We start from the raw sequence: 27988 nt of genomic DNA on the forward strand, positions 1-27988 counted from the left end.
AACAACTTCAGACATTTGACATTTTTATTTGCTCTATATTCCTTTACATTGACATTTTGCCTTACAGCTGTGATCCCCTGTGGTCAGAGTATTGACAGTGCCTTTGAAGGGGGGGGAAGAGGGTCAACATTGCACTACAGACCACTCAATTGTCCAACAAGTGCTCTGCAATGCCATAAATGTGTATCTCCAAACTTGATCTAACACAGTGACACTCCACAGAGCAAAGGTAAAACATAACATTAATCCCAACATGGTGTTCCTTCAGATCAAGCACTTCAAATTGGCGTCCAGTTGCAGCTTTTGAAGTACTCAGTCTCTCCTGATGTCATTACTCTGGGTGTAACATGCATAGTAGAATAAGTGATCGAAGTGAACCGGTACATTGAACACAGTAAGTAAAGCCACATTTCCATCTAAAAAAGGCACTGAGAATTTCCTACATCCCTGTATTTGAACATTTGCATAACTGAATAAATATGTGCACTGTTGTTCAATATCAAATTGTGTCAAATGAGGAGCACAATTGTTATACAATAACAGTGCTGAGTGCACCAATGGTGTGAATTAGTGGTAAACTAAAACAAGGGCTGTGCATTCATGGTATATAAACTAAAAGTTGGGTCTAAAAAACAGTAAGTACCATAATTAGAATAGAAATAAAAACAGTATATTATTTTCACCTTCTCATAATTCAAACAACCACCACCATTACCAGTAGTTATTTCATACAGCTTCACTTCTTATCTGGGATTTGTCTTGTTAATATCAGGTGAAGGAGCAATGAGGGCTCATTAGAGAAAACAGATTCCAACTGTTTACATGTCTCCACTTCAAACCCACTCTGAAACACATCACCTGACTATGGTGAATAGACATGATTGTCTGAGCATCAGTTCAGGCGGCGTCCAGCCATTAGCAGCATCAGTTCAGGCTGTGTGGGTGTACAGTAATGATAGGACTGGTACCCAGCATACCCAGCGGTTCTTTACTGCCCACAGCGCCAAAACATACATGTCCAGATACTGATGCATTTCAATGCCAAAGCCATCAAGGAAAAAGTTGATTGATGAATGTCCACAAATTTCTTGTCTCAAACGGTGAAGGCATTTTCCAGTGCCGGTTCCCTGGCATTTTATTGGTGCACTACGTGATTGATGATAATTTCCTGCAAGAAGGCCTAATAGTAAATAGCCCCGTCTGTCCTTCTCCTTTCACTATTCATGATTTGGTTAATCTTCATTCTAGAATTAATGCAGTACCTTACCAGAAGGTCTCTAGAAATACAACTAAACTATATTAAGTGATACAAATAAAGCGATAAGTGTCTACCACAGATTTAACTCCTCCTCACAGCTCCTTTTTCCCTTCGCAAAGTGTCATCAGCGCTATATCCGTCACTACAAAATCATATTCCACTAACATTCTACGTACTGAATCTAAAACTATGAAAATGGAAATCGAAAGTGACTTCCTACAGAGAGCAACTCTGACAAAACCCTGAAGAAATGTTCGATTTAAGCAAAGACGAATAATCTTGTGCAAAAACAAAACAGCCACATCATATTCAACTGAGCTAGCCTCCAGCCTCTAGCATGATAGGACATCCCTTCTGGACTCTAAGCACTGATTTGAGTGAGAACTTTAGCCACGGGACCTCAGAGTGCCTCATTGGCCAGAGTTTCAGTGGAGAGCCATATCTTTGCCCCGTTCAGGAACTTGCTGAGAGGAGTGCCCAGGATGCTGCGGCGGCACATGTTCCCCACGGGAGAGAAGGGGAAGGAGGAGCTGAGGTACTCTGGAGTTGAAGAGGGCTCGTGGGTGGAACCGGCCTTAAAGTACATCCTGCTGTGGTCTGATGGGGGGGCGCTGGGGGTGGAGGTCAGGGTGCTGGCCGGAGTGGCCCCCTTGTACTGGCGTAACTGGCTCTGCAGCTTCTCTACTTCATCAGCCAGCTGGGAGAGCTTGTGGTATGCGGTAACAGGGCCGCCCTTAGGGATGCTGGCTTCAGGGACCCAGCGCAGGAAGTAGAGCCTCCACAGGGCCAGGTGTGAAGGCAGGAGCTGGGGGATGAGCATCCCCTGTAGGTCTGCGGGCCGGGAGACCCAGTCCCTGAAGAAGCGCTCTGTTGGGCTCTCCACCACCTCTCTGATCTGGGAGAAGTCTGGTTTGAGCCGCGACACCAGGGAGTTCCGTCTGGTCAGGGTGAGGCTGTCATGGCCGTCCATCAGGATGTTCCTCAGGGAAGAGGGCATCCCTCGGAGTGTAGAACTGTAGTTTTTCTGGGAGATAAAGGAACACACACTCATTAACAAGGTATTTCATTTAAAATGTACATGCATGTAGATGGTGTTGATTTTACTTTGAGGAACATGACATTTTGATCTTCATGAATTCAGGTTATTTATTTCCAGGCATCTGAGACTGTCCCTGGACAGTCTTGCATAGCTTTTCTTGCAAAGCTCCTTCATTTACCCATCTATAATTGAAATGTACTTATCCTGTTATGGGGTGGTTGAGAACTCTTTGTATTAATTTGCATTCTCAAAGAAAGAGCGCAAACTGACCTTGGTGCGTCTGAAGGACTTCACTGCTCCATTCTGAACACAGGTGGCACCTTTGCCAACATACATGGGGTTGTTGAAAAGGGCCTGGTCTTTGGGGGTGAACTGCTGTGACCAGTCCCAGACAGGGGGGAAACGCAGGGCCTTCTCCTCCCCCACAGGGATGCACTTACTCTTAGCAAAGTCCTGTGGAGGAGGACAGGTAAGGTCACCAATACTGCAGACAGCTGCACACAGTTCTGAGCTGTATCATATCAGAGGTGCGTTGACGGAGTTGAATACAACCGCAACTATGTTGTGAGGGTTGAGGGGGAACTTCCTGTGTTTGTCGCTTTTTGTGTGTGTGTGAGAGCTCCTCACCATGCTGTTCTCAGTGCGCTGCTGGGGACAGTTGAATAGGAAGGTGCTGAATACAGGGATCCACATGCTGTCACTGAGCACAGTCAGGTAGGTCTCAGTGAACTCAAAGGCTGCTGGGTACTGATTTATAATCTGCCACACACAGTCCAGGAACAGCTGGAACAGAGGAGACTGAGGGGATGGGGGAGAGGAAGAGCGGAAAGGGAAAGAATATTGTGATTAAGTGGTTAAAAGCGAAAAGTGATTAAAAGCGGTCGGCCAGTAATCGAAAGGTTGCTGGTTTGACTCCCTGAGCCGACTAGGTGAACAACCTGTTGATGTGCCCTTGAGCAAGGCAGTTATCCAGCGCGGCTTACAGGATGAATTAAGGTTAAGAGAGTTTGCTAAATGACTAAAATGCTAAATGATTAAAATCACTGGGCACAAAACAATGACAACATTTCAAAATACAACTCCATGTCAAGCTCCATTTCAAGTATGCAAATAGACAGAGCCTACCTCCTCTTTGTCATTCTTCTTCAAATGGTTGCACCGGTCGAGGAAGCGATGGCCAGCCATCACCCACTCCTTCTGCACCAGGCTCTGGAAACCAGTGAGGCTACGGAAGTGAGGGTCCAGCATCAGTTGTACCAGAGAGGACACCACACAGCTCAGGTCCCGGTCTTCTTCCTCTGGAGAGAGAAGAGAGAGAGAGAAATACAGGTAGTAAGACCGACAAGACACACAGACAGGAAACATACAGAGAGACAGACAACTAAAAGACAAAACCATGTATTTCGTTACCTTGCAGAATGACAGACACATGTTTTCCCTCCAGCAAGTAGACTACCTCGGCTGAATGCTTCAGGAAGGCCCTGGAGACAGGAATAGCAAAGGATACAGTTGACTTTACTCTAGGTACAAATATGTAACACTTACACATACATCTTAAGTACGTCATTCATTAACTCTGACCAAAACATGAGTCCAACCAAAATGATCCTGTAGTTGCACCATAAATATTACCACCATTAAAAAGTGGAAATAAAATGACTAATATATTTATTTTACCTTTATTTAACTAGGCAAGTCAGTTAAGAACAAATTCTTATTTTCAATGACGGCCAAGAAACGAACGGTGGGTTAACTGCCTGATCAGGGGCAGAACAGCAGCTCGGGGATTTGAAACTGCAACCTTTCGGTTACTAGTCCAACGCCCTAACCACTAGGCTACCCTGCCACCCCTACCAGCTGGTAGAGAGAGAACCAGCAGGAGCGTCTGTCAATGCTAGTACTTTTCTAAATGAATGTGTAAACAGCAAGGTGAGCCAACCTGCTGAGCCAGTGGTGTCTAAGTATTTGTACATACCTGACATACTCCAGCCATCGAGAGCTTTCCATGGACGACAGCCACTTCTCCTCAGACTCCTCAAAGGGCTCTGCACACAAACACAGTTAAACATCCCAAGCGCTTTCAGAATGCCTAAGAGCAGCAACAAAAGCCTAAGAACAACAAAGTGCCTTCATAAAAAAACTAATTAACAAATAGATCACAACATTAATTTGATTGATTGATTTCAATTCCCCTGACTTACCGATGACACAGATCTGCCGCACTTTGACAAAGGCAGCCTGGATGTCCTGGATGTTGGGCAGGTTCTTGTCCAGGTCGGACTTGAGGACGTCACTGCGCTGTGGGTGGCTCTTTGTTATGGCACTACAGATCCTACCACAACACAAGGCAGGAAAAGACTGTTGGAAATGGTCTTAACAGCACTGCTTATTTCATAAGCAGTTCATTTATTTCTTTGGTACTGCGAGTCTGGACAGAATAGTTTGGCAATCTCACTTGTCAGTTATGCCAAAACAACAAATCACAGTGCTGACATGATAAGCACACCATTTGAAAGAAAATTGAAAACAGATGGTTGTAGTGAACAATATGAAAACATCAACAAATAAAATGTTCTCATTGACATTCTATTCAGTCTTATTGTACCTCTGGTCCAGCTTCCTCTGCTGCAGTGGGTCACTGATGCTGGCCATGCGCACCAGGGCACTCCCGTTGGGGTGATTCCAGCACCACAACTTAAGGGAAACACACACCAACTTGTCATGGTTCAGCAGTCACACAAACAGTCTCCCTCGTTCTCTCACTTACAAACACTCACATACACTCAAAATGCAGTCACTCCTCTCAAAGCACTTAAAAAAAATAAATCAGCGTCATTAATGCTTGATAGAAACAGTCTGTCTAGGGAATTCTGTCTAAAACAGCGAGAAAGGCTTTTATTAAGCAAAAGCTGTTGTTTCTTGAGAGGCTGGCCACTCACAGGGATGCGGTGAGCAGTGAAAAAACATAAGTACTGCTTCAGGTCTTGATCCGCCAGGGACACTGGGACCACAAAGTACTCTGGGAGACTGGAGAGAGAAAGATAAGAGGGAAATATGCATTACAGAGATGCTCCAAACGGCAAGAGGTTAACATTTCATGCCACTGAGTCAGGCGCCATATTAGCCACAGCAGATTCTGAATGGTTGATCACAATATGAAAAGAAATAACTCAAAATCTGTGGCAGCAAGTGAAGCAATTACTACATTTCCATCTCCACAAAGATTATATTACATAAAGTGTCAATGTAAGCCATTACCTAAGTGTGTTACATAAAGTATTACCATTCTGCCTGATGAGGATTATGACACTAATGAGCTATGTTAATCATAATCCAAATCTGGTAATAATCCATGTTGTCATTTAGAAAATTAGCTCAGGCCTGCAGTAACCCTCCCTCCCACTCCATCCCCACACCCCTAAACTATGTGGGCCCCACCTGGGTGAGACGACGTAGCCCTCGTTGATGGAGCACACCCTCCACTCCGCTGCACCAGTTCTCTTGATCTCTCTGTCCCATTCAGAGGGCCGGTCAAACAGGGGCATCTGCAGTCCTCCTCCGGGATCTACTCCATTAACTCGCTCCCCTGAACATGTAGCAGTGAGCGCTTGCTAATTAAAAACACACACCTGCTTGCTGTGTTTCTTTCAACTCAAACATTGCAACAACTGTAAATCTATGTTCTTCATTGAAGAGCCACATTTGTTACAACCAATGCCCCGGTGTTCCAACAAAACTCAATTGATCACATTGTTCTTTTAACAGTGTATTCAGTATGTTTTCCTTTAGGTTCCTCACATGTCAAGACATGTACAGTGGGGATGCTATTGATAGCTAGAACAGTTTGGCAGGCCACAGGGAATAAGGGTGTGTCAAAGCCTTTTCAGTCAGAACCAGATAATTAAGCAGTGTACTATACACCTACCCAAGGATCCATAGTATTGCTTCCCTATGTACTCAAAGCCAAACAGCAGCTGGGGATCAGCGGGCTGGGAGTAGTGAGCGATGGCCAGGCAAACCTTAAATCACAGGGTGGGGTAAACACATGACTTCAAAAGGAAGGAACAGGTCCAGGCAAATATACAGTACATACAGTGTCTTTGGAAAGTATTCAGACCCCTTGACTTTTTCCACATTTTGTTACGCTACAGCTTTATTCTAAAATGGACAACATTTGTTTTTTTCCTCAGCAATCTACACAAACCTCAAAGACATGTTGTCATGGCTCTATGTAGTACTGTGTGCCTTCCCATAGTCTGTTCTGGACTTGGGGACTGTGAAGAGACCTCTTGGCATGTCTTGTGGGGTATGCATGGGTGTCCAAGCTGTGTGCCAGTAGTTTAGACAGACAGCTCAGTGCATTCAACATGTCAATACCTCTCATAAATTAACGTAGTGATGAAGTCAATCTCTCCTCCACTTTGAGCCAGGAGCGACTGACATGCATATTACTAATATTAGCTCTCTGTCACTCTGTGTACAACCAATGTCCAGCCGTGCTGCCTTGTTCTGAGCCAATTGCAATTTTTTTTGTGGCACCTGATCACACGACTCACGGTGCGACAAAACTAGGGCCTGTAGGACCTGCCTTGTTGATAGTGTTGTTAAGAAGGCAGAGCATCACTTTATTTTGGACAGACTTATCTCCATCTTAGCTACTACTGCATCAATACGTTTTGACCATGATAGTTTACAATCTAGGGTTACTCCAAGCAGTTTAGTCATCTCAACTTGGTCAATTTCCACATGATTTATTACAAGATTTAGTTGAGGTTTAGGGTTTATTGAGTGTTTTGTTCCAAATAATGCTTTTAGGCTAACTTATTCCTTTCCACCCACTCAGCGTTTGTTCCTGGCATGTCATCCCTAAGTTTGCTTATCTTGCCAATGAAAAAGTAATTCAAGTAGTTGGCAATATCAGTGGGCTTTGTGATGAATGAGCCATTTGATTCAATGAATGTGGCAGGGTCTATAGGAAGTCACACTTCCAGACAAACTAAACACCTTCTGTGCCCGGTTTGAGGATAACAATGCCATCGTCGTGGCTTGCTAACAAGGACTGCGCCCCCCTCCCTCCCGCCTCTCCTTCTCTGTGGACGATGTGAGTAAAACATTTAAACGTGTAACCCTCGCAAGGCTGCTGGCCCAGACGACATCACTAGCCGTGTCCTCAGAGCATGCGCACACCACCTGGTGTGTTTACGGACATATTCAATCATTCCCTATCCCAGTCTGTTATCCCCACATGCTTCAAGATGGCTACCATTGTTCCTGTACCCAAGAAGGCAAAGAACTGAACTAAATGACTACCTCCACGTAGCACTCACTTGTCACCATGAAGTGCTTTGAGAGACTAGTCAAGGATCATATCCACCTTCCGGCCACCCTAGACCCACTTCAGTTTGCATATCGCTCCAACAGGTCCACAGACGACGCAAATCGCCATCACACCGCCCTATCCCATCTGGACAAAAGGAATACCTATGTAAGAATGCTGTTCATTGACTCCAGCTCAGCATTCAACACCATAATCCCCTCCAAACTCACCATCAAGCTGGAAGCCCTGGGTCTCAACCCCGCCCTGTACAATTGGGTCCATGACTTTGACGGGCCGCCACCAGGTGGTGAAGGTAGGAAACAACATCTCCACTTCGCTGACCTTCAATACTGAGCACGTGCTCAGCCCCCTCCTGTACTCCCTGTTCACCTATGACTGGGTGGCCATGCACGCCTCCAACTCAATCATCAAGTTTGCAGATGACAACAGAAGTAGGCTTGATTACCAACAACGACAAGACAGCCTACAGGGAGGTGAGGGCACTCGGAGTGTGGTGTCATGAAAACAACCTCTCACTCAACGTAAACAAAACAAACGAGATGATCGTGGACTTCAGGAAACAGAAGAGGGAGCACCCCCTATCCACATCGAAGTGACAGCAGTGGAGAAGGTGGAACGTTAAGTTTTTCTGCATACACATCACGGACAAACTGAAATGGTCTACCCATGCAGACAGTGTGGTGAAGAAGGCGCAACAGCGCCTTTAAAATTGTTAAACATTTTGGGTAGCCTTCCACAAGCTACCCACAATAAGTTGGGTGAATTTTGGCCCATTCCTCCTGACAGAGCTGGTGTAACTGAGTCAGGTTTATAGGCTTCCTTGCTAGCACACACTTTACCAGTTCTGGCCACAAATTGTCTGAGGTAAGGGCTTTGTGATGGCCACTCCAAAACCTTGAATTTGTTGTCCTTAAGCCATTTTGCCTCAACTTCGGAAGTATGCTTAGGGTCATTGTACATTTGGAAGACCCATTTGCGACCAAGCTTTAACTTCCTGACTGATGTCTTGAGATGTTGCTTCAATAAATCCACATGATTTTCCTCCCACTTGATGCCATCTATTTTGTGAAGTGCACCAGTCACTCCAGCAGCAAAGCACCCACACAACATGATGCTGCCACCCCCGTGCTTCACGGTTGGGATGGTGTTGGTCGGCTTGCAAGCCTCCCCCTTTTTCTTCCAAACATATCGATGGTCATTAAGGCCAAACAGTTCTATTTTTGTTTCATCAGACCAGAGGAAATTTCTCCAAAAAGTACGATATTTGTCCCCATGTGCAGTTGCAAACCATAGTTTGGATTTTTTTTAAATGGCAGTTTTGGAGCAGTGGCTTCTTCCTTGCTGAGCGGCCTTTCAGGTTATGTTGATATAGGACTCATTTTACTGTAGATAGATACTTTTGTACCCGTTTCCTCCAGCATCTTCACAAGGTCCTTTGCTGTTGTTCTGGGATTGATTGGCACTTTTCGCATCAAAGTACATTAATCTCTAGGAGACGGTATAACGGCTGCGTGGTCCCATGGTGTTTATGCTTGCATACCATTGTTTGTACAGATGAACGTGGTACCTTCAGGCATTTGGAAATTGCTCCCAAGGATGAACCAGACTTGTGGTCTTGGCTGATTTCTTTTGATTTTCCCATGATGTCAAGCAAAGAGGCACAGCGTTTGAAGGTAGGCCTTGAAATACAAATCGACAGGTACACCCCCAATTGACTCAAATTATGTCAATTAGCCTATCAGAAGCTTCTAAAGCCATGACATAATTTTCTGGAATTTTCCAAGCTGTTTAAAGGCACAGTCAACTTAGTGCATGTAAACTTCTGACCCACTGGAATTGTGATACAGTGAAATAAGTGAATTAGTGAAATAATCTGTCTGTAAACAATTGTTGGAAAAATTACGTGTCATGCACAAAGTAGATAACCGACTTGCCAAAACTATAGTTTGTTAAGGAGACATTTGTGGAGTGGTTGAAAAAAATAGTTTTAATGACTCCAACCTAAGTGTTTGTATTTTTCACTCTCTCTCAGGGGACCTGGGCCCTAGGACCATGCCTTAGGACTACCTCGCACGATGGAGTATCAGACCACTGCAAATCTACCAAGACCTGGCCGTCCCTCTAAACTTTCAGCTCATACAAGGAGAAGACTGATCAGAGATGCAGCCAAGAGGCCCATGATCACTCTGGATGAACTGCAGAGATCTACAGCTGAGGTGGGAGACTCTGTCCATAGGACAACAATCAGTCGTATATTGCACAAATCTGGCCTTTATGGAAGAGTGGCAAGAAGAAAGCCATTTCTTAAAGATATCCATAAAAAGTGTTGTTTAAAGTTTGCCACAAGCCACCTGGGAGACACACCAAACATGTGGAAGAAGGTGCTCTGGTCAGATGAAACCAAAATTGAACTTTTTGGCAACAATGCAAAACGTTATGTTTGGCGTAAAAGCAACACAGCTGAACACACCATCCCCACTGTCAAACATGGTGGTGGCAGCATCATGGTTTGGGCCTGCTTTTCTTCAGCAGGGACAGGGAAGATGGTTCAAATTGATGGGAAGATGGATGGAGCCAAATACAGGACCATTCTGGAAGAAAACCTGATGGAGTCTGCAAAAGACCTGAGACTGGGACGGAGATTTGTCTTCCAACAAGACAATGATCCAAAACATAAAGCAAAATCTACAATGGAATGGTTCAAAAAGAAACATATCCAGGTGTTAGAATGGCCAAGTCAAAGTCCTGAATCCAATTGAGAATCTGTAGAAAGAACTGAAAACTCCTGTTCACAAATGCTCTCCATCCAACCTCACTGAGCTCGAGCTGTTTTGCAAGGAAGAATGGGAAAACATTTCAGTCTCTCGATGTGCAAAACTGACAGAGACATACCCCAAGCGACTTACAGCTGTAATCGCAGCAAAAGGTGGCGCTACAAAGTATTAACTTAAGGGGGCTGAATAATTTTGCACGCCCAATTTTTCAGTTTTTGATTTGTTAAAAAAGTTTGAAATATCCAATAAATGTCGTTCCACTTCATGATTGTGTCCCACTTGTTGTTGATTCTTCACAAAAAAATACAGTTTTATATCTTTATGTTTGAAGCCTGAAATGTGGCAAAAGGTCGCAAAGTTCAAGGGGGCCGAATACTTTCGCAAGGCACTGTACATTGCTTGCGGTTTGGGGTTTTGCACCACTTGTCAGGTCAGGGAGTCTGGAAAAACTCCTGGCCCCAACAATACAATCTAAGGGAGATGGTCTGCTAGAATCTTTAAGATGTGACGGCAGATCATTCTGTATTGTGAATGGAGAGAGGTGTCGGTGACTCTGTAGGATATGACGTCCCTTTTCAATGAGTTGTGTCTTTGAAATGCTCTTTGAGGCACGTTCTGGCTGCCTCGGAGTCTACTGACCACAGCCAGTGTTTTTTCTGTCCACATTTCACAGGAGTTGTTTTTATTGGCTAAAGACTCAGGAACCTGCATGGAAACTTTCAATAACACTTCAAGCTGTGCCTTCGCTACAAGGGGCCTCTACCTTTACTACATGATTCCACCATTTAAACAGCTGAAAGTATTATTTAGCCCAGACATCCTCAACAGCTGAGGCACTATGTCATGTTTTCTGCACCTTGAAGGGTAGATTGAACGATGAAGAGTAAAATAGATTGTCAACCTTGAATTTGACCATTAAAAAAAACCCAAGTAATTTCACCACGTGATGCATTTCATTTTAAGTGAGTGACGAAGACATTCAATTTGTGTCTCACTATTTCTAATGAAAGGCAAACTTTGAGAAGCAAAGTTCAACCATTGAACCATACTCATACGTATTTGTAATTGTGCCTTGGGACTATCTGGGTAGCTAAGTTGCACCAAGAATTCAGACTTAAGCGTGGCAGCCAGGATCTCATTTAAGTGAAACCTAGGAAAGCAAACCTTAGCAGAACGCCTATTTCTATTGGGATAGAGGGCGGAGTCTGGCGTTTGAAACTTTCCATCAGTGGCAGTGGCCTAGAATTACACAATGCTGTCCATTCATTGGAGGAGCAGCAACCAAAACACAGGATGCAAGGAAGGAACTTTTGTGTTCATGTTTGTGTGTGCGAGCGTCTCCGTGTGCATTTGAGAGAGACTGCTCCCAACTCTGTAATTTCCTTCGGTATAATAAGCTATTATAGAATGGCTTCATTCCATATGTCACAAAGAAAAACAAGGACCGAGCCCTGGTTTAGCTCCCCACAGTAATTACACTGTGTCCCCATATAGAAACAGGCACAGGGAATGCAGTTAAATCCCACTATGTACCATTACAATACTTACAGCAGAAACACCCATTCATAAAAAACACCATGTGTAATCAGAAACAACCAGGAGTTACCATTGGACTTCAAAACAGCGGTCATAACAGTGCCCAAGACACAACAAATCAAATTGTCATGGGTTCCCCTCCCTGGAAGGTAGAGTAGCCAGGTAATGTTGATAGTTACTTCTTAGTTCAATATCTTTCAGGTGTGTGTTGAGGCGCTTCAAGTGCTAGCTCCCCCCTTCGCTGACAAACTGCTCCCATGTGGCATGCGCTCTGGCTGGAGATCTAAGGTTACGTGTGTACATAGAAGCAGGCTGTCAGGAAGATATACTGAGGTCTGCGGTCTCCCTGCCACGGCCATGCAGAGGACTCAGGGCTGCTGCTAAGAACTATTGGAGGCCTTCCTCCGCATAACACATTAGAATGAACTTACAGCCCCCTGGCTTCTGAGACCTTGGACCAGAACCCAGGGTGCAACAACATGTGTGTTTGCAGAGTGATCAGAAACTAGAGGGCTGAATGGATGTTCTGTTCCCTGGTTGTTTTTTGTGGGGACTTTAAAAACACCTCTATCCAGGCTTCACATGTTCCAAGGGGCTTGCAGGTTATACACAGGGTGGCTCCTTCTCCCTCCTACCTGGCTCCCTTCTCCCTGCACACAGCCTCACATTGTCCAGCATGAGCTCAACAGGCCCACAGGGCTCAGTAACTCCAGGTGAATGCTCTTACCAGGCCTGTTAGTTTGTTGGCTTTGCTGTCAGAAATTAGGGAAGTCATTGTTTCACACCAAACAAAAACAAGCAGTGAGTAAAACAATCCAACACACCTCTCCCACAACTCTTCACATGGGGGTCCTGGGGCCCTTTGAGCAGTGCTTTGGTTCCACTCTAAAGACATGATACATCTGTGACTTTAATCCACCACTCGCTCAGAGAGATGAGTCAGAGTCAATGCGGAATGTTCATTTGACACTCATTTCTACATAGGTTGCCTAGCAACAACAGCTGTTGTGCAGCACTCCGTGACATGTGTATCAAGTCATCCTGTACACATATCTAAGCATAATCTCATTGACTTCGTTTTCTTACTTGAAAAAAAAGAAAAAAAAGTACCATTAAAAGGCAATACAAATGTAAAGCAATACATGCTGATAATAACAACATGCTGACAATGCCACCCTGACTCCTCCTGAGTCAGGCTGAGCTAATTCTGGCCAATCTCAGGCTCTCAGCCAGCCAGATGGAAGGGAGGATGAAAGAAACACCGACCAGGGAGACAGACTAATCCCCTCATCAGAGAGCAGCTCAACAGGGTGGAGAGAAGAGGGGTGGAGAGGGGAGGAGAGAAGTGGAAAGGAGGAGGGAGAAGAAGGGTGGAGAGGAGAGGAAAGACAGAGAGGAGGATACAGGGCAGCCTACATGGCCCCAGAAGGCTCCAAGGAGACGAGCTCTACAAAAGCCTCCTTGGTGTGTTTGTCAATGGTGTTACCATTTCTGGGAGAGGACATGCTACATGGCATTTTTACTCATCCAAAATAAAGGATTAACTAGTGTCATTGCCAGCATGTTTGCTCTCATACTCACATAATGGGATTGAACTCTGATAATCATGTAGACTAACAAGAGATGATTTTAAAAATATTTAAAACCTAACAGTGGCAGTCTTTTAGGAACAGCTATACTGACAGCAGAGGCATTCCACAGTGAATTACCAGTGAAATCCTCTTAGAAACTAATCCACTGTAGTGGTGAGGCAGAGTTGAGTTGGAGGATTACCATGCTAGATTTCTGGTATCTCGCCTCAGGTTCAATTCAAGAGTCAACACCATGTCAATTTATATAGTGTTCATACATCAAAACAGTGTCCATTTTGTTCAGAAAGCTTATATCACAAACCTTCTTGGCGCTCTGGGGCCCAGCCTCGTCGAAGCGGAACCTGATGATTCGGAAGTCCTTGCAGTAAAGGATGAGCTCGGTGGGATTAAACTTCAGCTTCTGGTTGGAACACAGAACCTTCTGCTTCCCCTTAGCATCGTTCACTGAGAGGAACAAACACAAAACAAAGACCAGGGGCGAGACAGTGCTTATTAGGGCTAATGGATAGTCAAATAGTAACAGTAGTAGCCTGGTCCCAGGTCTGTAGGACTAATGTTTTTTCTTTAGAAGAGTTGGGATAAAGCACATACAGTAAAGATCTGGGACAAGGCTAGTATAGTGAGGGGTAATGTATATGTGGGAAGTGGGAAACTGAGTGACCAAAGACTCCACAGAAAAACTGATTATCTATGTCACCACAGAGCTTCAGAGAAATTCAACCAAGTAGGAACTTAAATTGATCCACCAGACCTCAGCTGTGTAAAAACAAATGAGGAACTTCATTCTTCATGTTCGGATGACCCTTTATGGGGTAATACTCTGAATACAGAATAATCTTTTGAGGTTCCTCGAGTATTACATATGATAAAACATCTTCCACAAGACTCAACTGTTTATTTCAGTTATAATATAGTGAACAAAACTATAAAACGCAACATGTAAAGTGTTGGTCCCATTTTTCACGAGATTAAATAAAAGATCCTAGAGATTTTTCATACGCACAAAAAAACGTATATCCCTGTTGGTGAGTTTCTCCTTTGCCAAGATAATCCATCCACTTTATAGGTGTGGCATATCAAGAAGCTGATTAAACAGCATGATTGATACACAGGTGCACCTTGCGCTGGGGGCAATAAAAGGCCACTCTAAAATGTGCAGTTTTGTCACACAACACCACAGATGTTTCAAGTTGACAGTGTGTACAATTGGCATGCTGACTGTAGTAATGTTGTAGTGGAAAATTACTAAATTAGACACACTATGCCGTTTTTACTTAGATAATTGTCCATTGTTATATGCTCATGTTTTTTTTCTCCTGATGCAGGCTTGTTGTCTTGTGGGACAGTTAAGTCTGGGCGTGCAGATAAGAGCTGGGTGCGACCGCAGTATGTAACATCCCGTTTGTACTATCTGTAGGAACTCCTCTGTATGGAAACATGCAGGAAGGAACAGACAATAGTGGCAACGTCAGCTATCTACAGAGACAAACTAAACGCCTTTTATACACTGTTACGCACCCCTGTTTGCACACATCTGCTAACTGCCACATAAAAATGAGGTTGGACTTTTCTATAAAAGCTGAGAGCCAACTCGGTCTGTAGAGCTTTCAACTCTGACTATTCTTAGTGATGGTTGATTGCTTCATTTCTGCAAATCTAAGAATAAAATTGTTCTTTGAAAGAATCTGCAGTCTCTTCCTATAGAATTTCTGACAATTTGGCGACACGGATGTGATGGCTAACTCCGTTTCCTGATTGCTCCCGAGGAGACCGAGGTTGCGTTAGACATGGCAGGGAGCCCCACACTCCAACTAAGCAGAGCAGAAAAGGGACCCTCTCGGACCGGCAGGGAGAGTCAGTGAGTGGATTTGCCATTCCAAACAGACTAAATAAATTAAGGGTGAGACTGATTTTCTTCAACACAACCTCCAATAGGGGAAAGTTCTGGGAACTTATAAAAACCTGTTCTAAGAACACTTCGAAAATCCTGTTCTCTGAAGGACGTAGATTTTATTTATTTATTTATATATATATATATATATATATATATATATATTTTTTTTTTAAAAAGGTCATACCAGCTATAACTTTAAACCTTACACTGAAATGTGCATAGGATAAACTACCAAGTTGCTACAAAATGTAAAATTACATATAGTAATAAAAAATATTTTGATGGAGAAGAAATAACTCATTTTTTAAATTATATCAAAGGAAGACGTTCTTAACCAAATACTGTTTGTTTTGTGTGTTTATGTTTCCTGAGTGTGTGTATTGACGAGAGATTTATATGATGATTACCCTCATTTTGGTAATATGTGTTGTCAACAACAGTTATATTTGAAGTGGGACACTGGTATAAGACATTAGGTCTTCCATATTCTCCAGTAGAACATTGGTAGACGCTTCACTATTAGTTCTAATGCAAAGGAATCAAGTGCCGTGACCAACTGAAAGGCACAAATACCATAACTTCTCTCCTGGGAAGTGGGTAACACTATCTTGGATTTTGTTTTTTTAATTGGCACATTGAAACCTGTGAGTGAGAAAATCTAAACTCTTGACACCTTTGAGAGAAGCGCAGAAATAACCATCATAGAAAAGGTCAACTATAGCAAAGCAATAGAGGCACTAAAAGAAGCGCAAGAGCATTCTACCAATTTGGCTCGAATATGGGAAAAAAAATCTAATCATGGATAAAACTGGGTAGCATTTCCCTGCTGACGGCAAAACTCCAATCTAATAAAGAATTCAGATATGCTATTGTGAACTGGCACATTTAAATTTTAGCCTAGCATTAAAGCAGTATACACCGGTATGTTAGCTAGTGGGTTAACTGCCTTGCTCATTGGCAGAATGCCAGATTTTTACCTCGTCAGGATTCGATCTAGCAACCTTTCGGTTACTGGCCCAACACTAACCACTAGGCTACCTGCCACCCCTAAACTGGCTAACAAAAAATCCCAAGCTCAATACAGCAGTGGTTCACAAATCAACATTAGTATATTTACTCAGCATAACCACACTAACCATTCTATGTGTATTCAATTGAGTATGTAGTATGCTTATTGGTCTCAAGATACAAATTCATTCATTTAAATAATTATGACAAATGTTAAAAAAATGTTGAGCAACGTTCTAAAGTAATGTTACGTTATACGTTATGTTGGCTGACAATGTTAGTTATGCTATCCTTATGAACCGCACAACATTACAGCAGTATGTTAGATAGTTAACATTACCTAATGTTAGTTGGCAGCGTATACTCGAACTTGCCATGGCAGTATATTAACTATAATCTAACTAACTACCCAACGTTTATTAACTTGATTATTCACGTCATTCTTAGTTAAATGGTATAGCCGTTGTGCGTTCTCAACAGACATTTAATTCTGGCCATTGTTGCCAGCAGCACAGTTACAGTCACCAACACTTTGGATAACCAGCTCTGCTAGGGAGAGTAAAATGGTTAGAGTGAGGTGTTCTCTTATGTGTGTCTGGAAGTAGCTAACAAGCTAGCCAACTTTAGACAGCTTGGGTGCTTGACTACGGTTGTGAGGTCAGAACGCTCAGATCAACCCTGCTCCTAGTCGAGAGCGGGTAGTGTGCGCTCTGAACAGTCTGAATCCAAACACCTGAAGTTGTAAAATAACAAAACTAGTAATTTGTTATGCTAACAAGCTAGTAAGAGGCTGCATAGCAACAGCATCAACGTCCGGTAGACATGCTAAGCTCAACTGAAAGGTTACGGCTTGTTTACAATGTACTAAAATTAACTAATAGCATATAGTATGAAGTATATAAAAATCAAGTATGTAGTATACAGTATATTATTACGGGTATTTGAACACAGTATGGGTATGTGAGTATATTGATCAAATGTGTACATATTTTGGTGTCCCGGGTGGCGCAGTGGTCTAAGGCACTGCATCGCGATGCAGAACCCAGAGACTCTGGGTTTGAGCCCAGGCTCTGTCGCAGCCGGCCACGACCGGGAGGAATATGAGGCAGCGCACAATTGGCCTAGCGTTGTCCGGGTTAGGGAGGGTTTGGCCGGTAGGGATATCCTTGTCTCATCGCGCACTAGCAACTCCTGTGGCGGGCCGGGCGCAGTGCACACTAACCAGGTCACTAGGTGTACAGTGTTTCCTCCGACACATTGGTGCGGCTGGCTTCCGGGTTGGATGCGCGCTGTGTTAAGAAGCAGTGCGGCTTGGTTGGGTTGTGTTGTGTTTCGGAGGACGCGTGGCTCTCGACCTTCGCCTCTTCTGAGTCTGTGCGGGAGTTGTTATCATATGAATATTGCGGTGGTAGCGGAAAAACAATCCCTAAAGGGTGTCAATTTGAGGGTTCTGTGTTGATACAGTATGTGGATTTGTTATTGGCATAAAACGATGAAGAAACGCAATGTCCACCAGCGTTGTTGCCAGAGAATTGAACGTTACCATTCTCTGACAATGTCCACCAATGTCGTTTAGAGAATGCAGTATGTCCAACCACACTAAATACAATAGACCACGTGTAACCACGCCAGCCCCTCCACAACTGGCTTCTTCACCTGCGGGATTGTCTAAGGCCAGCCACCCGGACAGCTGATGAAACTGAGGAGCATTTCTGTCTGTAATGAAGCCTTTTTGTGGGGAAAAACTCATTCTGATTGACTGGGCCTGGCACCACCCGTGGCTGTGCCCCTGCCCAGTGGTGTACTTAAGGAAAAATACTACTTAAGTCATTTTTTGGGGTATCTGTATTTTATATTTTTTTCAACTTTTACTTCACTACATTCCTAAACAAAAGTTTAGGAAAATGGTCTAATTCACATGCTTATCGAGACAACATCCCTGGTCATCCCTACTGCTCCCGATCTGGAGGACTCACTAAACACATGCTTTATTTGTAAATTATGTCTAAGGGCTGGAGCGTGCTCCTGGCTATCCGTAAATACATAAACGAGGTGGTGCTGTCTGGTTTGCTTAATATAAGGAATTACATTTACTTTTGATACTTAAGTATATTGAAAACCAAATACCTTTAGACTTTTACTAAAGTAGTATTTTACTGGGTGACTCTTTTACTTGGGTAATTTTCTATTAAGGTATCTTTACTTTTCCTCAAGTAAGACAATTTTCCTAATTAATTTATTTCAATTCATTGATTTCCTTATATGAACTGTAATTGTTGCCTGTTGCGTTTATATTTTTGTTCAGTATCTAATGATCTTACAACAGGAAGAGGATGATATGCATGTTTCCATGGTACACCAGGAATCCAGTCTTGGCCTGTGTACCACCACCTGCACACACTTTCAACCTTACAAGACAAGGATAAGACCTATGCCTCGTCTCGGTTTGTGGTGGGTGGAGCATTGGGTCAGTGTTTTTGCCAAGCCACGGCTCTCATAAAGGACCTTTGTTGAGGGCGTACTGAGTAAAAAACATTGCTTCATGCTCTATCAGCTCAGCACAAGAGCCCCACGCTCCCAGCCATGTCAGCAGAGAGTGAGGCTATGAGTTACACAAACAAGGTTAATCCGGAATAGGCTTTTCAGCCAGGGCCCTCTGTCTGGGCTATGACCTCATCTATGGAGATACTAAAAACAGATCGGTGACCAGGGGGAGCAGGCAGGCAGTCACCAAAACTGGTTTAAGTCAATGGTGTGTATCTAAAAATCAGCCCGGTAGAGGACAGTCAGATAAAACCTGAACACAGAAACTGAGGTCACACAGATGGGATGTGATTGGATCTGAGAGATCCGACTGGTCCCTCAGCCAACAGAAAAAACATTCAAGGGGATTTCAAAGGAGGAGAGCACAACCTGCCCATTGTGCATTCATAATTTAACAGCTGGGTGTAGATGAAGCATTATGGCTGTAGCGGTCCAAGTGTGGGGTGTCTGACAAAATCCACTATATTGGTCAGAGACAGATTCGTGAGGGGCAATGCGTTTCATAGGTAATTTATTTTACACAGGTGTTTAAAAAAAAAAAAAAAACATTACCTGTCAGGAACCTAACCTGCTCTTTTTTCCTGGACTAAAGGGACTGTCAGCATCATATGTAGGCTACTTTCCACTGAGTTCTATTTTGGTGGAGAATTCTGTTTGAGTTTGTTTGCCATCTTGTCACCATGGTTAGCATAATGGCACATGGTCTTACCTGTCACCACTTGCTCCACACACGCCAGGGGAACATCGTGCTCTCCAAGCAGCCGGTTGGCAACCTGGAACCTCTGAGAGAACACAACACAGATGAACATGGTGAGGAGAGGAGGTATCTTGGGGAAAAAGCACACAATAGTTCCTGGGAGACAAGAGGTTTTAACTGCAGCAGCGTGAGACTGCACCACATTATCAACAGCTGAGGGGAAAACATTTGAACCATCTGGAAATGCTCTGCCAGGAACACTGATGATGATGATACTGTTGTTTTTGCATTTCAGTGAAATGTAATGATTAACATGGAATCAGCTGATGAATGGAGATCATTGACAACTTTTGAGCAAATGTGTGAATCTAAAAGTTAACCCATTCGAACTGAAAGGCAAATCCACAACTTTGCAATCAATGACAATCAAGGCTAAATTTCCAAGAGTAGTGCAATCCTTCCATGAGTCCTATAAACTTCTGTTTTTCAAGTAAACAGATCTGGGATGACTCACTTAAGTTGTTTAAGAGGTGAAGGCATCAAAATAAGCTTAACACAAAACAGGTGGTCTAAAAGCACAGGGTGGGAGGTTACATAAAACATCTGACACTGGAAGAAAGACAGCAGTGTCCTAGAAACCTTTTTGTTGATGGGTATTTTACAACAGACAACAGGCCTATCCCACATGTTGCTTATCGTGTGAAAACCTTGACCACACTTTCTCCAATAAACTCAGGTGTGATCATGTAGGGTCAGTCTCCCGGGACACAGATTAAGACTAGTCGTGGAATAAAAAAACATTTTAATGGAGATTGTCTCAGATTAATCTGGGTAACCAGCCCATAGAGCTACGGTCATTTTTGGGAGAGGGGCACACAGAGTGCACCACAGGAGGTTGGTGGCACCTTAATTAGGGAGGACGGGCTCATGGTAATGGCTGGAGCGGATTCAGTGGAATGGTATCAAATACATCAAACACACGGTTTCCATGCGTCTGATGCCATTCCATTCGTGCCGTTCCAGTTATTTTTATGAGCCGTCCTCCCCTCAGCAGCCTTCTTGAAAACATACCTGCATGGGGAGGGCATCATGGGTGATGAAGGAAACCTTGAAGTTGGTGCATATCAGCTTCCCCCACAGGTCACCATGGCTGCTATCTGCTCCAATGCACTTCCTCACAAAGCTCACTTCGTTCACCACAATCTCCCCTGAGGATGACAAACAGGAAGTAACATGAACTATGACATTTAGGTTTCAAAGAAAAGAGGTAGAAAACATAGACCTAAAAAGGGACATAAATAGAAGATGAGTGTTAACCACACAGTTATTTTAAGTCTTATAGCGATGAAACAAAACAGGGACTGATGGCTGAGTAATATGACATGAATGAAGCTGGGGGGAAATATGCTATGGAAGTGGAATGATCACGTACTAAAATGTCTCATTCAGGCTTCTGCCATCCAGCCAGAGGCATCCTGTTACACTGCTGGAGAGTGATCTGTGCATTTCTCCTCTCAGGCCCTCGAATTGGCTCTAATGATCCCACATTCCAGTCTGAGGCATTGGGTCAGGGTGATGGAAATAACTGTCAGAGAATAGCTAGACTGCTTCATGACAAAGGAGGTCAACACAAAACTCTGTTACCTAACTTATAGGCCTTATAGCCCGTTGTGACCTCTACACTTTAACCCCTCTTTGGTTCCAGTAGCATCTCAGGACACAACACAAAAACCCACAGCCTGACAACCTGGTGTCTGAACTCAAGAGGATTCCCTCCATTTACACGACTTCTCTCTCCTCCTCACAAACAGATGTTTTGTAATTACCTCCATAGCCCAGATGCACACAGCTCCAAGAGGTATTTATTTTTCAATTAAAAAAAAAAGAGCTCATGAGTCACATACACTGCTGACTGTTTCTACTCCAGGATCCTTCTCGCTCTCTGGCCATTCAGTGGGAGTTCACAGACTCAGCCCATGCACTACAGGCTTGCCAGGGAAACCCCATGAGCCAGAGAATGGGGATCAGGTGGGCCTAGCTGTCCTCCTCCCGGGAAAATGATCTGCCATGAGGAGAACTGAGAACCCAGCATAAACTTTTTACTGAGCACAGCCTCAAACGGACAGACTGCTTTGGTTAGTAAGGCTGCTTGATGGATCAAGGTCCTCCTCTCAAGTTTTACATCTAGATCAAAACCCCTCTTCATCAAAGACCGGTGTACCCAGTCTTAAACTAGACCGTAACTTTCTAGACTAAACCATGAATGTTGTATTTATTGATGTTGCCGTTTCCTGTGTCACTGAACCGAAGAGGTCTGACAGTAACGAGCTCGCAAACTCGCTGGCAACTTTGATGGACATGAATGTTTATGACAAACCGTTGTCTCTCTGAAACATTTGAAATCTAAACAATGACCAGTTCAATGAATGCAGCTGTACCTTGGCATAGTGCAAAGTTCCTGGCATTTCATGATTGGTAAATGCATGCTTAATCTATGTATGAAGTGAAGACCTAAAGTAGAAGAGACTATGATAGACTAGTACATTACATGAATGCAGTGCAGTTGTGATTCCCTCTTGTTTTATATCGTGGCAGTATGGTTGTGAGCGACACTGCAGCGTCACTAGACTATAGGCCAGCCCATCCATAACAGCTGGAGCTGCTTTGCAGAGGGTTACCGTAGGACAGGCAGGGAACAGCCAAAGAGAACCAGGCCCAGCACTGCAAACAGGATCCTCACATGTCAAAATGACAGATTTTCCTCAGTCAGCGTGAGCTTAACCCATTCAGCCCAACAGTAATCTGTCACTTTCCATTTAGCTGGTTTCTTTTGATGCATTCATTATACACACTGCATTGTCTATGAGCAAATTACAGCCTGACCATACATCCAAATTACAGCCTGACCGTACATCCAAATTACAGCCTGACCGTCCGTACATCCAAATTACAGCCTGACCGTCCGTACATCCAAATTACAGCCTGACCGTACATCCAAATTACAGCCTGACCGTACATCCAAATTACAGCCTGACCGTACATTGATATAAAGATGGCGTACAAAGTGGAATGAAATGCTGACTTCCAGGTTAATCTTGCACTGTGTAGGCACTGTGTAGGCTACTCCTTGTATAGGACATTTCACCCAAGGCTAGGCTTATTTGTTCTTGCCTGTAATCCATGTAAAACATTGTTTACAAGCTACATTATATGACCCGTGTCACCGCATTACAAGTTATTTAATGTAACAATAAAACGCTACGGCCTGTGAGACTTATTGAAGATAGTGGGGATAGTAAGGTGGAGATCAACGGTCATGTTTCTCAGCATGGATTAAGAGCAGACAAGGAACAGAGAGAGAGAGACTGAAGAAATAGGTTGCCGCTCTTGTAATTGTGGGACAAGTCAGCAAGCGTCCACCATCACCCCCATCCAACACTACAGTGTACACTTCCAAAGTGGCAGGGTAGCCTAGTGGTTAGAGTGTTGGACTAGTAACCGGAAGGTTGCAAGTTCAAATCCCCGAGTTGACAAGGTACAAATCTGTCATTCTGCCCCTGAACAGGCAGTTAACCCACTGTTCCTAGGCTGTCATTGAAAATAAGAATTTGTTCTTAACTGACTTGCCTAGTTAAATAGGTAAAAATTATGTATTTATTTTAAAAGCTGGGTCTAATAATCTGCAGGCTTGATGAGTTAACAACTCTTTTGTGGAGGCAGAATGCTGACGGGTCTGACACAAGAGTACAGTACAGCCACACACAGCCTTGAACCCCCACTGGACAGCAACTCTGCCAGTAAGTAACCTGGGTTACCACAACATCTAACAAACAGTACTGTGGTCATGTCATCAACCGCTTACATCATAGCACTCGCTATTATCACCGAGTTGGCTACTTTCAGTGCCTATTCAGATAAAAGGCAGTTGGCCACGGTCGTGGTAACACAGATCCAAAAGAATCACAAGGCCTATCCGGTGTGTGATCGGCAAGTCAAAAACATGTATATCATGTAATCATACTGGAGGGAGCAAACACTTCCAAGGATGAGGTTCTCCTTTTTGACTAAGTCCACAAGCCCCTAAATCCAATAGGGCTATTAATGTGATCAGACAGGCCAACTGACCCAACTAGCCACAACCTGGCTTTGCTTCCTGGGGTTTTGTAGCTTTCAAAGCAGGCCGCCTGTGTTTATGTACAGCACCTAGCAGACCAGATCACAGTTTGGACAGCTGGTGGCGAGGGACACAGGCTCAGAGACGCAACACGGTCTCTGTATACAGTGATTATCACAATCCCCTCTGAGTCACACGAGACTAGGGAGAAATGCCTCAGTTACAACAAAGATGGCAGTTAAAAGGGACAGATATACATCAGCATTCCACCTGTACAATAGTGGAGTACAGTGCACCAGTAACACCATCTACTGCATCTTGATGTAATTAAATGTTTCACTAGCCACTTTAAAACAATGCCATGTTATAATGTTCTCATACCGTACATTACTCAACTCATCTCCCCATTATTTTTATTTCTACTTTGCACATTCCTCCACTGCAAATCTACCATTCCAGTGTTTTACTTGCTATGTTGTATTTACTTTGCCACCATGGCCTTTTTTATGCCTTGCCTATGCATTCCTTTACACTTGTGTGTATAATGTGGTTGTTGTGAAATTGTTAGGTTATATTACTTGTTAGATATTACTGCATGGTTGGAACTAGAAGCACAAGCATTTCACTACACTTGCATTAACACCTGCTAACCATGTGTATGTGACAAATGACATTTGATTTGACATTGTTGATGGATAGCGATAAGACATGTCATTCTGAGAAACTCATGACTTTGCCCATATTAGCCTAGGTTGTGTGATTAATGGAGCAGAACTCCCGTGCTGACAAACTACGTGGTGAAGAGAGACAGAGGACAGCATTAGTATGTGGCCAGAGAGGTGAGAATGTGTTTGGGAGTACAGAGAGTGCGCTTTGTCTCATGCAAACACCACTGCCAGGCACATTTTTCCACAGCCTCAGGAGAGGCCTCAGCTCACATTCTCCTACTGAGAAAACAACAGTGGGACATCTATTAAAGTACCTGTCTAACTATCATTACAGATGCCTACAGTTGAGATGAACATGTGTCATAAAGGTGACAATGTGTCAGCGAGGAGCCTAAACAAGACAGTCAATGTTGGTGGTCTATGTTTGGACACCCACACACTCCAGAAACACAAGTCACATACAAAGTGAGAGTAGGAGAGAGAGAAAGAGAGTGGGGGATGAGAGAGAGAACTAGGCCTAGAGGAGGAAAAAAAAATATTCAGAGAAGAGGGAGAATCTCAACCAGACAGTTCACTAAGAGGTGGGCAGCCAGCAAAGGACCAGCCAGGGATGGAGAGAATCTGAGGAGGACAGAGAGATAAACAGAGGGCTACAGAAATTAAAGGGGTAGGACAGATGAACACAGAGAGAGAGAAGAGAGCACAGTTGAGATTATTTGTTGAGATGAGTTAGCTCCACTGTGGTCCTCTGTCGGGTCAGTTTGGTGTAGACTTGAATGGCTCATTCAATCAGAGACCCCTTTGAATGGGTCACATTCAAGTTGCATAGCAACACTGCCAAGGAGCTGGGAAGCCCACAAACAAAGCCAAAGTCTCCCCATTCGGGGCCACCTTCACAGTGCCATGAACTAAAGATCAGAACATAGGCCATGGTGTAAAATCAAACCTGAGATTCAATGTAGGCTAAACTGTTTGTAGTCCAGTTGAGGGAGAGGAGGTGACTACCTTATTTTGTAAAGCAAGGCCAGGTGGCACTGCATGAGGGCCTCATGTTTACGTTCACTGCCAGCATTCATTTAAAGACACTGGCAGAACCCAGCAATAACGCTAGCTAAACCTCCAGTCAAAGAACAGCGGCCATCCCTCTATAAAAACATACCAGCATCTTAAAATGATCAGCTGAAATAGAGCAGAGAAATAGATAAGAGTAGAAGTATACAACCAAAGCAGGGCTATACAGTGCACCTGTTTTACTCACATATGCGCCCAAATATTTTACTGTGCGATCCTAAAAATTAAGGATTCTAGCATTATTACATCAAATATTTTTTCACTGCGCTCCTAAATTTCTTTGTGTACGCAAACATTTTACAACTTAGACGCACGTGTTCCTTGTAAAAAATATTTAAAAATCAGCGTAGAGCCCTGCAAAGCAGAGAAAATAGCAATAAAATACAACGTTTTGGTTTTATTTCAGCAGCGTAAAAAAAACATGCTAATTGCTTCTAGAATGAGGGAAGGTCTATCCTCTGTTGCTTAATTATAAGGAGTGAACGCCTCAAAGGGAAATTTGTCCCACAGCACAACCTCTGGTTCATTACTTGTCCTTAGACTCAGATTAGGCCTAATGATACTTCAAGGTTATATGGTCAAGTGTTTCTCAATCTTGCTCCATTATATCAGTGAGATTCTGCCTCCATAACAGCCATGAATGAACCGAAATGCCAAAGAATGTTGTTACACATCCTGGCTTTTTTGGAACAATAGTTTATGGGGGGGGGTAACATGAATTGAGTGGGAGGGTCATGGCCCCTCCCTGTATACAGTTTGATAAGTGATGGTTAGATACATACACAGAATTTTCATTTTATTTATAATGTCTCCTTGTATATCTTAATATACTGGAGCAAAATGTAATATGGAGAGGTTGGGTGTCAGTTTAGCTCACACAATAACTGTCAACTTAATGTAAAAAAATAAAAAAATAAAAAACCTGAGGTCCTGCCACACATTAAAAACTAATTGGTGGAGAAAAACACACTAAACGTGGTCAATAGCTTTTAGTGACTGATGCCCTGTGAACAGGAAAAATACCCTTGTGAATCTCTTATTGTATTCTCCTTAAGACAGTCATTAACCAACTTGCATCCCCTCTGAGCTGGGATTTGACTGCAAAGGCAGGAAGGAATATATGAACCAGCCCATTGTTAACTAAGGCTAAATTATGCACCGTTAGTTGCAGTGATGAAAAGGAGGCCAGGCAGGCACTGCATTGCCATGGTGACTTGAAACAGCCCAGAGAAAAAAAGAGACTCAATTGGATTAGATTACCACAGCCTAATGTGACAATTAAGGATGCAAATGACCTGTGGGCAAAACCACAAGTGAGGTGCACTGACAGAGTACACATTCAAAACAACCAATTACATTTAGCTGAAGAGATACAGGAGTTAACTGATATTTCAATGACCAGCCAGTGATCTTCTACCTTAGTATGAGAAGAAAGAGTATAACTGGATGAGATCAACCTTTACTGGTTATTTTTCAGGAGTGAAATATTTTGATGGGTGGTTTAATTTATGTGGCCTCTACATACTCATAACATAGTTGTTAGTTAAATAGAACAGGCAGAGGCAACAAGTTAGCTGTGGCAGAGGGAACTGTAAACTCACCTGGAAGTAACCTGGCCTCTAACTTCTTGATAGGTGGCTGTGGAATTTTTTTCAGATCAGTCTGCATGAAAGGTAAAACAGAGACAGTTTGTTAGTCTATAATAAGCAAACTAAATGCACAACATTTACAGTAGCCAGAGGATGTAACAAGTAATCCTACCTAGCTAACTAACTACTCAGTAGTACAAGTTATAGTATACCGAGGGCAAAGTAACGAAGCTAGTAAAGTAAGGTCACTCACCTGTAAAGGCGGAAGGTAGGATTTAAAGGTTGGTTTCATGGGCTTCACAGAAAACATTATTAATAGCTCGAGTCCAACAACTAAAGTTGATCAATGGTTACTTCCAAGACTTCAGTGAGAAACTAATGTCAAAACGTAGCTAACGTGTAAGCGCGATAGCACAACAGCTCAAAAATAAACTGCTGAATATGTCAAGTAGTCAAATACAATCCATTTTTCGAGATAGATTTCTCCATTTGGATCAGGCTGAGAAAGCTGGCTGGCGATCCCCTTTCGTGTCAACACACAGCTGTTGTGCTGTGCTGGCGAGCTATGGGTGTCCTAGCGAGCTAGTAAGCTAACATTGCAGTTCGCTGCTAGCAAGCAAGTTTTAGTTCGTGAAACAACTTGGTAGAGAAAGCTATCTAGCAAGCATTCCATTTGCAGAACGTTGGTCCATTCATTAGCTTGCTGGAGAAGAACTCCACAACGTAAACCCTGATGGCATACAGCAGTGATAACTTTGGTATTTATTTAGCTAGCTAGCAGCATTATATCCAAAGCTTTGCTATCGTTTCGCTTTATAGGCACAGCGGCCATGTTTACCTTCGGGAGGAGACAGAGACAGACAGGG

General features: G+C 43.4%; 1 protein-coding gene across 1 annotated transcript; it reads right to left on the reverse strand.

Annotated features, from left to right (window-relative positions):
• Positions 1-10: 10 nt before the first annotated feature.
• On the reverse strand, positions 11-27983 carry mtmr10 (myotubularin related protein 10). Its single transcript, XM_021586211.2, has 16 exons — positions 27376-27983; positions 27135-27195; positions 20752-20888; positions 19693-19765; positions 13839-13981; positions 6223-6316; positions 5736-5883; positions 5237-5324; positions 4903-4991; positions 4499-4629; positions 4273-4342; positions 3708-3778; positions 3423-3595; positions 2925-3095; positions 2568-2750; positions 11-2282 (listed from the first exon to the last, which is right to left on the reverse strand). The coding sequence occupies exons 1-16, from the start codon at positions 27430-27432 to the stop codon at positions 1659-1661; spliced, it is 2313 nt and encodes a 770-aa protein (XP_021441886.1). The 5' UTR covers positions 27433-27983; the 3' UTR covers positions 11-1658.
• Positions 27984-27988: the final 5 nt, after the last annotated feature.

This window comes from Oncorhynchus mykiss, chromosome 26 (assembly GCF_013265735.2).
Source record: "Oncorhynchus mykiss isolate Arlee chromosome 26, USDA_OmykA_1.1, whole genome shotgun sequence".
In the NCBI taxonomy this organism is placed as follows: domain Eukaryota; kingdom Metazoa; phylum Chordata; class Actinopteri; order Salmoniformes; family Salmonidae; genus Oncorhynchus; species Oncorhynchus mykiss.